At 39.7% G+C, this 12,649-nt stretch overlaps 1 protein-coding gene across 1 annotated transcript in view; it reads left to right on the forward strand.

The window, feature by feature from the left end:
- The window catches only part of LOC140932123 (uncharacterized), a 33,741-nt gene that overhangs the window by 2,145 nt on the left and 18,947 nt on the right, over positions 1-12,649 (forward strand). Inside the window, exons 2-8 of the mRNA XM_073381770.1 lie at positions 3,417-3,536; positions 3,718-3,877; positions 6,246-6,493; positions 7,250-7,492; positions 8,472-8,613; positions 10,002-10,177; positions 11,259-11,501. Of these exons, the coding sequence (XP_073237871.1) occupies positions 3,422-3,536; positions 3,718-3,877; positions 6,246-6,493; positions 7,250-7,492; positions 8,472-8,613; positions 10,002-10,177; positions 11,259-11,501 (1,327 nt within the window). The 5' untranslated portion in view covers positions 3,417-3,421. The remainder of the gene's footprint in view (positions 1-3,416; positions 3,537-3,717; positions 3,878-6,245; positions 6,494-7,249; positions 7,493-8,471; positions 8,614-10,001; positions 10,178-11,258; positions 11,502-12,649) is intronic.

The following is a 12,649-nucleotide window of genomic DNA, read 5'->3' on the forward strand; positions in this document are numbered from 1 at the left end:
TTTAAATATAGCGCTAGAATGCAAAATACCCTTAGGGAATTTAGGGGACGCGGACCCGTTGCTATCGGCAACACGGACTTAATTTATAACAGAGCGCATTACTGAAAAGCGGAGGTCGCGAATTGATTTCCAGCACCGGGCCAATACCAATAAAGGTACTGCCTTTGCCCTGTACATGACTAAACTTTAGCGAGGCTTGGATGACCACGTAATTTGGCTGTCTTGTCTCCAGTAGGAGATGATAACAAACCTGTCCTCAATTAGTCCTTTCTTGCTAAAAAGCTGGACGCTCAAATATAGTGCGTTTACTTTAAAATGGTCGTCCAAGGGAGTGCGTTCAGAAGATCATCTAGAACTATCTTTTTTGAAGATTTTTACTAAATTGAATCTTAGGCGGTCAAAAGATGCTATTGTCTACAAGTCAAACATTATAAGCTCTAAAATACGGTACATCTTTGATCGGCCACTCATTTGGACCATGGGAAGGTTTATTTCCAGCTTAACAGTTAAGATTATTTACACCAAAAATTCATTATTTTTTGGCGAATTGTGTTTCTCAAGACATAACAATGAAGAGTCAAAAATTTTGTCTTTAATACAGTTTTTCTTCGTGCTGACAAAACACGATCAAAAGAATTTAAAGAAAATGAGATTGGACTTCTGTTTCAATAAAAGGTTATTCGCAAATATAAAAATGCTTGACTTTCTCTGATTGTGGTCACTTTTCAGTTTCCCCACTTTATTTACAAAAAAACATTTTTTTCGCCTATTAGTGAGGACAAAGAGCAAGGCACTTAAAGCATGTTTACATGGAGATGGAGGACCCCAGATAGGTGAGGTAACAGGTGACGGGTCACCCCACCTAACATGTAAACATGATCAAATTAAAGTGAGAGATTATATGAACAGGGGGGTTACCCCACCTAAGCGGGTTACCTCACCTACCAGCTGGGGTCCCCCACCTCCATGTAAACAGGTCCTAAAATTGTTTCCTGTCGTCTGTTGAAACGTATGGCAAGGATGAGCATTGATTGAAACTTGAAAAAGTTCGGCCAACTTTTTCAAGGTTTAATGCTACGCCTGGCAAAATCACCAAAAAAATTATTATGGTTAGTTCTCCCAGATGAAATTTGTTTGATATCTTCTTCTTAACTCTACAGGTGTATTTTGTGTATTGGTTAAGGCACTGAGTAAATGACCTGCCGGCACGAACCTGATTAACCATTCAACAGAACGCCAAGGTGTTACACAAATTACCTTGTGATATAACTTTTTTGTTTGTGTAACGCATTAGAAAGGAAAAAGTTAGGTGTATAATTGCTTGTAAATAAAAAATCTGACTAGAGACTTTGATGGTCGCAAAGGCGCAATTAGAGCATGATTTTAAGATGTTACATTAGAAGTTGTCTCAATATGTCGTCAAACAATTTGTCGTAGTCCATCTTATAGTTGTAAAGGAGACTAGTTGTGACAGCCAGCGCAAATCGAAGGTTCAAACACGGTGCAGGTTAAGTTGAGAGCAGCCCCTTACAGCGAACAATCGCTTCCAATCATTCGAACAATATCAATGAACAATGCATGTAGGCGTTTTTTATTGGTTTTTTCGACTAGGTTATTATGTTGTTATGCATAGTGCTCTTTCAGGGTACAAAAGCGGAACATATGGAAATAGTTATCTATAGGGCAACTGCAGTTTTTCATGTAAGGTAAAAGCGAGAAGCAGCTGGAAAGATTTTCTGCTTATAAAAACAGAACGAAACAAGATTTTTCCGTTTTCGCTGAAGGTCTAGGACCTAACCAGAGCAAGATCAAAAAGAAGAATTTCCTTCAGGTACTAATGGGTTTTTTGCCCTTTTTATTTTTCTCTTGCTTTCGTTAATATAAACGGATATGGGCGAAAATCTTAAGATACTAAGTTAATGGGTTACGTTAGGTTGTTGAATAAAGGGATATCTCTGTACTTAAACTTGAGTCAAGACGAAAGAAAGTTCATTTATTCAGACAGAAATATTATTTCTTGAAAATAACATTTTTCCATCAATTTAAAAGCATACACTATGACTGTCGTTTGACCGTCGTGGACTCAGTGAAATTGGTTTGTACTGATCCCATCCCATTTTGTTAGATCTTAATATTCTAGCTGAAATGATCCACAAATGACATATCGATTTATAACACGTATTTTACGCCAAAGAAAATGTCTGTATGCGTGGAAAAAGTAGGGAAGCTTTTATAGTGTCCTTGCCTCTGAGTAGACCGGTTACAGGTATAAGATATTTTTCTACATTATAATGTTTTTCTTGTTAAAATATTGTCCGCTGTCTTTTTTCAGGCAATGAGCTATCCATTTTCTCTTAACAGTACACCGATGAATATGAAAAACTCACGCGGTGCTTTCCGTTCTTCAATCCCATCATGCCGAACCAAATTTTCTCTCAATCTCGTTAAAACGATGATTATTTTCGGCATTTTGCATACCGTACACTCTGTTATACTTGACTCTTGCCCAGATTTTGCTTTGAGATACCGACTTTGAAATAAGGCAAGCCCCGGATCCCTAAAAACCTATCGGAGACCCTCAGTAGAGACAGATGATTCATCCGTCTCCAATATCGAGCTACTTGGCCAAGAGATAAGTTAAAGAAAAAGATTACATGTTGCCCTGCATCTGTGCCGTAAGTGGTAAGAACAAAAAGTGGTATTCGACCCGTAGGCGTGTGTGTCACTGATTTTTCATTTTCATTGCAAAATTAACAGTTACTAATTTCGGCTTTCGTACGATGTGAAGAATTATGCAGTCGAAGAGGAGGCCGAATTCTTTACATCATGCGAAAGCCGAATTCAATTATCGTTTTATTGCTAATTCAAGCTATTTTTTATTTCTTATCAATCTCACCTGCTCGTAGGCTTTACCCAAGCATCTACCAGATGTTGCAGATACTCCTCTTAAAAAGTACATGTTATCCATCGAAAAAATATGTTACTGCATTTCTTCCGTTTAGTTTTATTGAGAAATTCGGTCATTTGGTCTTCGGATAGCCGTGAACGCCCCTTTTTTTTAATCAGATTTCTATTACTATTACTTATTTTTGTTCGATAAATAGTCAGGGTGCACTTAGAAACGAGGCAAATCGATGGTGCAGTGTATATTCTTGCATCTTCCAAATGTGGTAAACTTCGGCTAGTTATGAAAAATTGAGAGTTATGTCAGAAAAAATCCTTTCGTAAACAGCTGTTTCTCTTTCCAGCCTCAGGTTCAGGGTTTCTTGTCGTCCTGTCCCCTGTAGTAAGAGATTAACAGCTTTGAACCGAAAAATAAAACACTTCTGTCTTACATGTATTTGTAGGCTATAAGAAGAACTAAAGGTTTGTAACGCGTTGTACACGCGCTTGCCTTACCAGTGTGTTTTTTGCAGGTAAGATGTTAAATTTTCAGCCAGCAAAAATGAAACTATATTACCTCTTCATCAGGAAAAGCATTCCCATTTTTCTCGTTTTTACGTGGCTGGGCCTTGAAGGAGCTCTTGCTATGCAAGGTGAGTCGAACAAAGAAGCTCGATTGGGTACTGCAATGGCTATATGTTTAACGTCCAAAATGGGAAACCCGTGATCGGACATGAAGAGACCTGCTATTTCGCGTTCTTTGCCTGTCCTTTAAATCTTTCCTTAAAGGGCTTTGAGTTACCACTAGTCCTTTTAACTTTTTTTGTTAAATAGGTTGTGGTGCAGTGATGAACAATACACTGAAAAGTCCTCGTTATCCTAACAAATACCCAGACCGCATGGACTGTGTGTACAAGGTACCTATTCCGCAAGGCATGACACTGAAACTCACTTTCCTTGATTTTAGTTTGGAGAATCGTTTTAGAGGACGATGGTAAGGAATTCTTTTATGTCCTTTCTTGTTACGCTAAGTGGTTCTTCGAAGTGGTGGTGCTTAAATCCAGTTTGTTTGTTAATCGAACTATATTTTTTTATTTTTCTCAAAAGACATGCACTATGAACGCTTTTCTCCTGGGTAAAATTATATTCCGGCAAATGTCGCCGAAACTTGTGTTTTTTTTATTAAACCGTCAGAGCATTAGCAAATAAAAAGCAAAATGATAACCTGTTACTTGCTAAACTATCCGCATAAAAGGAACAGGTTATTTAGAACCTTTAGGCTAGAAATTTTAAGAACCTCTCTCGGCTGGTTTATCGCTACGCATCCTCTACCGTAAACTTCCGCTTTTAAACCCCGGGCGTATACAACTTCGTAAGGGGTTTTAGGAAATCTTATAAAAGGGGCACTTATCTCCGGCGGGCTTATAACCGGACTAAAACAAGCTTTAAAAGGGGCTTACATGAGGGAAGGGGTAAGGGGGGTGGGAGTGGGAAGGGGGGCTTATAACCTGACTAAAAAAGGGTTTCTAAACAAGCTACTTAACGACGCTGATCAAATCCTTTTTGAATTTACTCGCCTTTTCAAGCTGCAAAGCGTCGCAAAATATCGAATTTTTTTCAATACAAGTTATAGGGGCATACCCGGAGGGGGATCATACCCAGATGTTTTTTTTGTTTGTTTACAGGGGGAATGGGCGTGTAACTGGAAGGGCTTATAACTTGGCTTATAAGCGGAAGTTTACGGTATATAAGAAACGCAACAGCCTGAAACAGAAAATGAGACGTTTTTTGCGCGGTAGTTTATTGTTGTCTGGATAGTGAAAATGAAAAATGTAGTTTTGAGTACAGTGGAACCCCGCTCTACGGACACCCGCTTTATACGGACAGTTTCTTTTGTCTTGATAAAAAGCTCATATATTCTCTCTAAAATTAACCCGCTTTCTACGCACACCGGTTAATATGGACAACGGACACTTTTCTGTGTCCCTAGTCACAAACTCTCATATATTGTCAACCCCGCTTTACAGACACTGGTTATCTGCACATTGTCTTTTTTCATTGTCACAATCATGTGATAATTGTAGACATTGTACCCTGTTCAAATAATGACAGATTTTTACGGGTGAATAAAGTTTTATTACAGTACTAAAAAAAAAACAGTAACAAAGTAGCGTGACGTATTTGATTTTGAACAGTCTGTCTTTCTTCTGGTGTTTGACTCTTGTACTGCGTATAGTCCTTTAATAAAGTTTCTGCCTCCTGTTTCACACGTTTAACTTCCTTGGCTTTTTGTTGCAGTCATTGCTCTTAACCTACTTCCTCTTTGACGTTGTTTGCTTGCTTCGAGCTTTACTAGGATCACCCTCCAGGGGCGGATCTAGGGGGAGGGTGCAGGGGGTGCGCACCCCCCCCTGAGATGACCTGCGGTTTTCTAATACAACTGGTATTCTGCCAAAAAAGTAAATATGTGGTTTATGGGTGTTGAAGTAGAGCAAGAGACGAGTGCACCCCCTCCTAATAAAAATCCTGGATCCGCCCCTGCCCTCCGTTCGTATTGCTGGGTTGTTGCTAACGTCTAGTAATTGTTCAAGTAAATCCACGTGTTTCCGAGGACCATAAAAAATGTAAACACAATTGATATTTCCATACCAAGACCACCACCCCGTTTGATTGCCTTTCCACACACTTGTACCGATCCTTGGTTCGTAAAACTGTCTCTTTGGTCTTTATAACGATAAAACATGTGTTCCTGACGTTATCTCTGGCATGTCCCCTTGGTGTCCGTATTAACCGGGTTCCACTGTACTTGCTTAGCTTTTTTAAGTTGCTCTCTATTTTACGGTGGTCGATCCATGTCCCAACAACTGGTTTTACGATTATCGTATATATTGCTGCTGTTAAGAAGAAAAGAGGTCTTCAACAAAAGTTTTTTTCTTCTGTCCTTTAAATTAGGGTTATCTCGAGTCTAAAGAACATTTTTACGATTACAACTGAACCGCGGTAGTTGTCATCAAAAACGTTACAACAAAATACGCCTTTGTCACACGCTCAGCAAATTGAATTCATTTGCATACACGCGACAAGAACGCGGAAATGTTTTTTTCGTAACGCGTCTATATCGACTCCTCGTCAGTGTGTTTCAGAGGTTCATTATGGTCGTGACATTCTTCGTTTCCGTGAGAACGTCTAGCCTCCCTCGCATTAGAATCCCAACAATACAAACGATTTATTTAATTTTTATGAATTAATAATTTTTGACGCATGTATTTTTAGTATAGTGCCTTTCATAACCCTTATTGGTTTATATTGGCTGCCTTGCTTGACAAGTTGAACTAATTTACAAAACTCCACAAATATTGCAGCGCGGATTACTTGGAGATTGCAGATGAAAACCACGTGGCAATGGGTAGATACTGTGGTGAGGAACTTTCTGGACGAGATATCAATGTGGGTGGAAACGAAGTGGTCATTAAGTTTCACTCAGACTTTTACTTAGGAAAAAAAGGATTTCTGTTGGTTTTTACCCCTGTCCAACCTTGTAAGTTTAAGAGAAACTTTCTTAATGTAACGAAGCATAGGGTTGCCAAAGGGATAAAAAAAAAAGACCAAAGTGGTCGTCAAAGGGTTAAAGATATACTGCACCTGAAATTAGTAACAATTCAGATTAGGATATGAGCAGCGCTACAACCCTGGATTTCCATCTATTTTCTAACTTTTGCGCCATGCCACCATTTCTTCTGAACAGAAAAAAGTAAGGCCCCTCCCCACCCCCCATTCAAGTTGTTTTTGTCTAAAACCCAACGGGTAGAATTCTCGTGTTATCCTATAGAACATTCAATGAGGAGAAGGTGGAAAACGGGCATTCATTTGGCGACGGTTTCCAAGTTTTCCATGATGACAGGAAAAAATTGTTATTTTTGCGATTCGTGCGATGTGTCTCAACTGGTTTTGTCCGTTTGCTTAATTAAGCATAGCTAAAACTTATAGCACTTAACGGCAGAGAATGCTAAATGCTGATAATTTCGCCTTTACTTGTACCTTACATCTGCATAAAGTTCTTCGACAAAATTAATCAGAATCTACCACATTGTATGTTAACTTTAAGATTAAGATTGCTATTTACATTTGGGTTCGTTAACCTGGGTCTCAGTATGGTAATGGCAACGTTTCCGTATTGTTGGAGAACAATGAAGTATGCCTTTCATTTCAAGTTACGCGGATCGTTACTTGATTATTGCTATGATAAATAAAGAAGTCGGGGACTCAGACTTTTTTTTTGTCCCGTGCTCGTGAGATGTTGACTACATCATTTCTCATTGATATTGTTGAACTCATTTTTATTCCAATTATTTTTTTTTCTCACCAGCTCCCCCGAACATAACTATGCCAATTCGAGGGACAGCTGTTCGTACAGTTGAAGGTCGCTTGACGACTGTATGTGAAGCCACAGGAACCTCTCCAGTATACGTGGCATTGATGTGGAATTCTATAGTTCTGATCAATGAGACTAACAACGCAGTAACCCAATTGTATTTGGAGGGAAACTACCACTGCATAGCCACTAACAATTATGGAACAGACACAAGAGTTATTCCCGTCTTTTTAATAAGTAAGGGGAAAATGTCGGTTCCTTCATATCTAGAATAATTAAGTCCGTCACCCTTTTACAATTTGTCGATTTGTTTACTAATCAGAACCTAAAAGGCACCAGGTCTAAACCAGCTTAAAAACCAGCATTACGCTGGTATTGTTCCATGTAGAGATTGTACTAAAAACAAAACAACCGGAAGCGGAAACGAGTCTTGTGTAAAAACAAGCATTACGCTGGTATAACGGTGACATTTAGTGACTTCCATTTCCTATGGAGGCGAGGTGGCCAAGCGGTTACAGCAGGGGCAGCGTGACCGAGCGGTTAGAGCGCCGGACTTGCAATTCGGAGGCCCCGAGTTCCAGTCCCGCACTGACGGCCAGCTGGATTTGTTCTCGGTTGTCCCGAGTTCAAATCCTCGACCATGCTTGTAAATAGCCAGCTGGTTTGCCTCCGGCCAGTTGGATTCTTAACCCTGTTAAGTTTGATTTCAATTATTTGTTTTAGGCATTTCTCGGCCTCACTAGCATTAGTGCTATAAATACTGCCGAGGGTAAATAACGGAATTATTACTTCGGACTTGAAGTCAGTTTCAAGCCTTTCCGTCTCGTTTGTTAGACAAGAAATGTTGCTCAAATTTGTCTCTCTTCAGGCAGCTGAATGAACGGGTACCGGCAACATACTGCCGAGAGTAACCATGGAATTACATTACATCTAGGGTGGAAGTAGCAATACTGCTTGGTGCTTCTTGCTTAGAAAGATGCGATCAGTGCTGAAGTTATTTATAATAGCAATAGAAAACTTATTTTTTTCTGTTTTTGCATAGCCTGATTTAACAGTTGGGGTGTGTGTGTGTGTGTGTGTGGGGGGGGGGGGGGGGGGGGAGGGGCTGAGGTTAGTGTTCATTCGCCCATGGGTATATAGGTAATGTGTAATTGAACAATCAAAGAGCTCTTTATTACTTTTATGTTACAAAACATTTATGTATTATTATTGACAGGTTGTGGTTCTGTTGTTAACAATACACTGAAGAGTCCTAATTATCCAATGGACTACCCAAAAAGCATGCGCTGTTTTTACAGAGTTTCCATTCCATATGGCATGGTCTTGAAAATAGTCTTCCAAGATTTTCTTCTGACATGGTAAATAGAGAAACTTAATGTGATTTTTCTTTTCTGCACAGAGGTCTGGTAGATTGTTTAACTTCCGAAAAGGTGGGTTTCCACTGTCTGGTAACTTAAAATTGCGTACGGACGTGAATTAAATGTCAAACAAATTAACTTTTATTACTTACCGTTGGTTCCAAATACTTTTCATGCGTGGTTTCCATTTTGGTTAAGTCTTTATAGTGACACGCGCCACATCTTCCCGCCCGAAGATGTCTCCGACTGCGGCCGAAAACGAAGCATTCCGCTAATTACGGACAAAACCTACGGCGCCCTATGGTAACTTTTACGTTTACGCGCAACCTTTTATAAGTTGCCTCTACCGTAAAATTCCGGTTATAAAATAAAGCCCCTACTTATAACCCCTCCCCCCCCCGTTTATAGGCCCATCTACCAGCAAATAAAAAAATATATCCAGTTATATGCGCCCCTTTAGCTGGTATGAAAATGTATTCGATTTTTCACGACGTTTTGAAGCTTAAAAAAGCAAGTATATGAAAAAAGTATTTTGATCAGCACGGCGATGTAGCTTGTTATGAAATGCCTTTTTTAGTCGAGTTATAAGCAGCCCCGGATGACCACCCAGTTTATAAGCCCTCCTAAAACCCTTTACCAAGTTGTACAAGACCAGGGCATACGGAAGTTACGGTATTTTATTTACACGTGTAAAAATTGCTCGACGGTAGTAAATCCAAAGTAAAGGTCTCACTCGCTTGGAGCTCGAGGATTGTTTTGATTTGATACACGTATATCATATGACGTAATTTTTGGCGGAAAGACAAAAGCAAAATTCTGGATAATAAATACTATTACTGGGGGTTTCTCAGGTGATAGCAGCATTTCTCTCCGCTGGGAACTAAAACCCATTTTCTTGTAGATTCTTCCAAAAGGAATTGTATTGTATTGACCACCAACATGGCACCTTGTCACGTGGTTGCAAATCAAGAACCTCAATGAAGTGGCTTCCCTCGGGGAAGGGATACTAGCCTTAATTTTTTATAGTGGCCTTGACCTTACATAATAAAAGTTCTGTTAACAGTGCTGATTAATTTTCTACACTCGGACCATGGTAACCGGCTGTTGTTTAGGGGGTGGCCGCATAATTTATATAGACGTTCGACTGTAGTAGCTTACACAAGAAGAGGTAAATGTGTCTGGCTGCACTTTCAGTAACGCGAATGTAATGAATCCAACCTCAGTTAATAGACATTCGAGCACTATGTTAATACGCATGCTTGTTTCAAAGAAAATTTGTACTTGAAGAATAGTGATCTTTGATGAAAACAAAAATGCTCTGCCTTTCCAATTCTCAAATGCGGGAAGGGAAAAATCATTTGAATCGCGAACACATTATTTTCTTTTAGCTATGACTACTTGGAGATTTTCGACGAAAACAACAGGTCACTTACACCAAAATACTGCGGAGAGCGCACTGGGAAGGAAATTTATGTCCGTGGAAAGCAAATAGGGATAACATTTTATTCAGGAAAATGCTGCCAGGAAAGAGGATTCCATCTGTTATTCACTGCCCTTAAGCCAAGTAAGTAACCAGGATGAACAAGGTTTTTCTGTTTGAATAACTCAATAGAATTGTCGCAAGGGAAAAGAACAACTTTTTGTGCTGCGACTTTCATCCACTTTCAGAGACATTTAGAATCTTTAATTAGGAAATGATGAGATAAAAACTGTCTAAAACAAATCTTATTAGTGAAACTGGCATGAATATAGGATAATGAACAATACGCGGAAAGTAAAGGCAAAAATTTGGTCACGTGGCACAAATTGACGTTTGCTGTTAACGGGAGTTTTCATCTCTCCATTGAGAGTAAGATCATTATGTCGAGACTCGATCTTAACTATGTGGAGCAAAAGTCGTCCAGAATATAGCCTCCTAGCAGCTGTCACTACGTCCTCGAGTGCACCCCAAAATAAGAGCATTTACAAGCGGGTCTTAACAATTGCATTCACAACTTAGAAGTAAGATAGACTACAATTGAAGTTACTAATTAATTTCCACAGGGTGTACCCTACGACTGCAAGGGCTAAGTTAATATATTTTAAATGAAAGGCAAGTTAGATGTGATTTGACATGAGTTACACATGTAACCTCAAAATTTAAATACAGACGAACCTCCATGTGCGACCACCTCTCGTAAGCGACCACGTCTCATGAGCGACCGCCTATCCGAAACACCAAAACATTCCTAGTCGAAGCCTTACAGTTAGAACCTCTAGTAAACGACCACCTCCTGTACGCGACCGCGACCACTTTTTGGGCCTAATAGCTTAATGATTTTCTATCGTTTTAACCTCTTGTAAGCGACCACTTGACATATTCTCTGATCTCTATGTTCGCTCTGTGGACTGTGCTACTTTGAATATACAAAGAACTTTAGTGACGACATGGAACTACACATGGCGTAACTTACAAATTGCATGCCCGGACCTCTTCTCGGAAGAGGCCTTATGTGTCTCGATTCTTGTAAGCGACCACTAAGTCTTTGTATTATGGGTAGTCGCTTAAGGGAGGTTCGACTGTATCACATTTTGGTGTCCGAAAATACTGTGGTGCCCCCTAAAAAAAAAACATACATTTCGATACTCTCTTTTATTACTTTTAGCTCCACCTAAGATAATTCTACCAGATCCTGATCCTGTTGTTCGAGCATTCGAAGGAGCTGATTTGTGGATATCAGTGACTGGAACTCCTCCCATATCCATTACGTTGAAAAATGACACTGCTGTACTTGAAAATGGAACCAAAGATATTAGGCACCGGCTAACTAATGAAGGAAACTACAGTTGCATCGCAGTAAATGATTACGGAAATATCACTAGTGTCAATTTCAGCGTTGTCTTTATTGGTGCGTATTTCCTCTACCATATGTAACTATAATCTCTCAAAAGTACTTTTTCTTGCAGTGCTAAGCTTTCACTAACTGATTCTACCCGTTTGAAACGCCATTACATACACTGCTTTTAAATATCCTATAAGGCTATAAAACCTATAAATTCCAAAACAACATCACGATTTTTCCACATTTACTTTTTAACAAATGGACAAACTGTCACTGATAACATTTGGACCATGTGCGCAGCTTATTTACTAGATTTACTACTTTCTCGTCAATTCCGGCACCGAGAGTGCAAATGCAAAGAATTAGTGTTGTTAGCAAACGAGGCTTGGTGTTCAATTAGGTCGTTTGACGTAAACACGCATGAGGGCTATTTTGAGCATAATTGACTTTAATTCTATGATTAAACAAAGTTGTGTATCGACTTATATACTATTGTGAGATCTGTAAATCTGCCATACATTATTTGGTCGAAGGCCGCCCTTTCTCTCTCATTCAGGTGGCTTTAAGTAATTCAGCTGACTGTAGACTTTGTATTTTTTAACAAAAGAACAAAATACGCTGTATTAGTGAAGGACTTGGGGGCGGGGGGGGGGGACGGGGGGGCTGGTCCTTGTTGCTCTGTTCCTTTCAAAACTTTGCTTTTTGCCCTTGTTTCCTCTGTTATTCCAAATTTGTTACCTGCGTTTCCACTGTGCGCACCTTACAGTAACACCCCCCCTCCCACCTCAACACCCACAAAAGGCGTCATCTAATAGGTCAACAACGAAATAACCTATCAGGAGCCAACTATTTAACTTTTGAGGAGGGGGGGGGGGATTTTGAAAAAAAAAATATCCCGCACAAGTCCATCGTCCGTTCACGTGCAATGGGCAGGACAAAAAACCAGTGATTCGGAAGCTCTCAATTTCAGAATTTTCCAGGGAAGAATACCCCCAGACCCCTTTAGATAAACTCACACCTTTGGCATTTGTTGAGCTCATGCTACGCGTGAGCTAGCCCAACCAATCCAAAATATGATCCGTGGTCTCTGCTAGTTCCTTTTTTGTTGTTGTCAAATTCAAAGTCATGGATGGTGTTGTGATTTCAAAATCACGCAAACTATTGGAGAAGAAAAATTCATGCAAGTACATAATCGAAGAAAAAAATAATGGTGC

Source organism: Porites lutea, chromosome 3, assembly GCF_958299795.1.
Source record: "Porites lutea chromosome 3, jaPorLute2.1, whole genome shotgun sequence".
Classification (NCBI taxonomy): Eukaryota; Metazoa; Cnidaria; class Anthozoa; order Scleractinia; family Poritidae; genus Porites; species Porites lutea.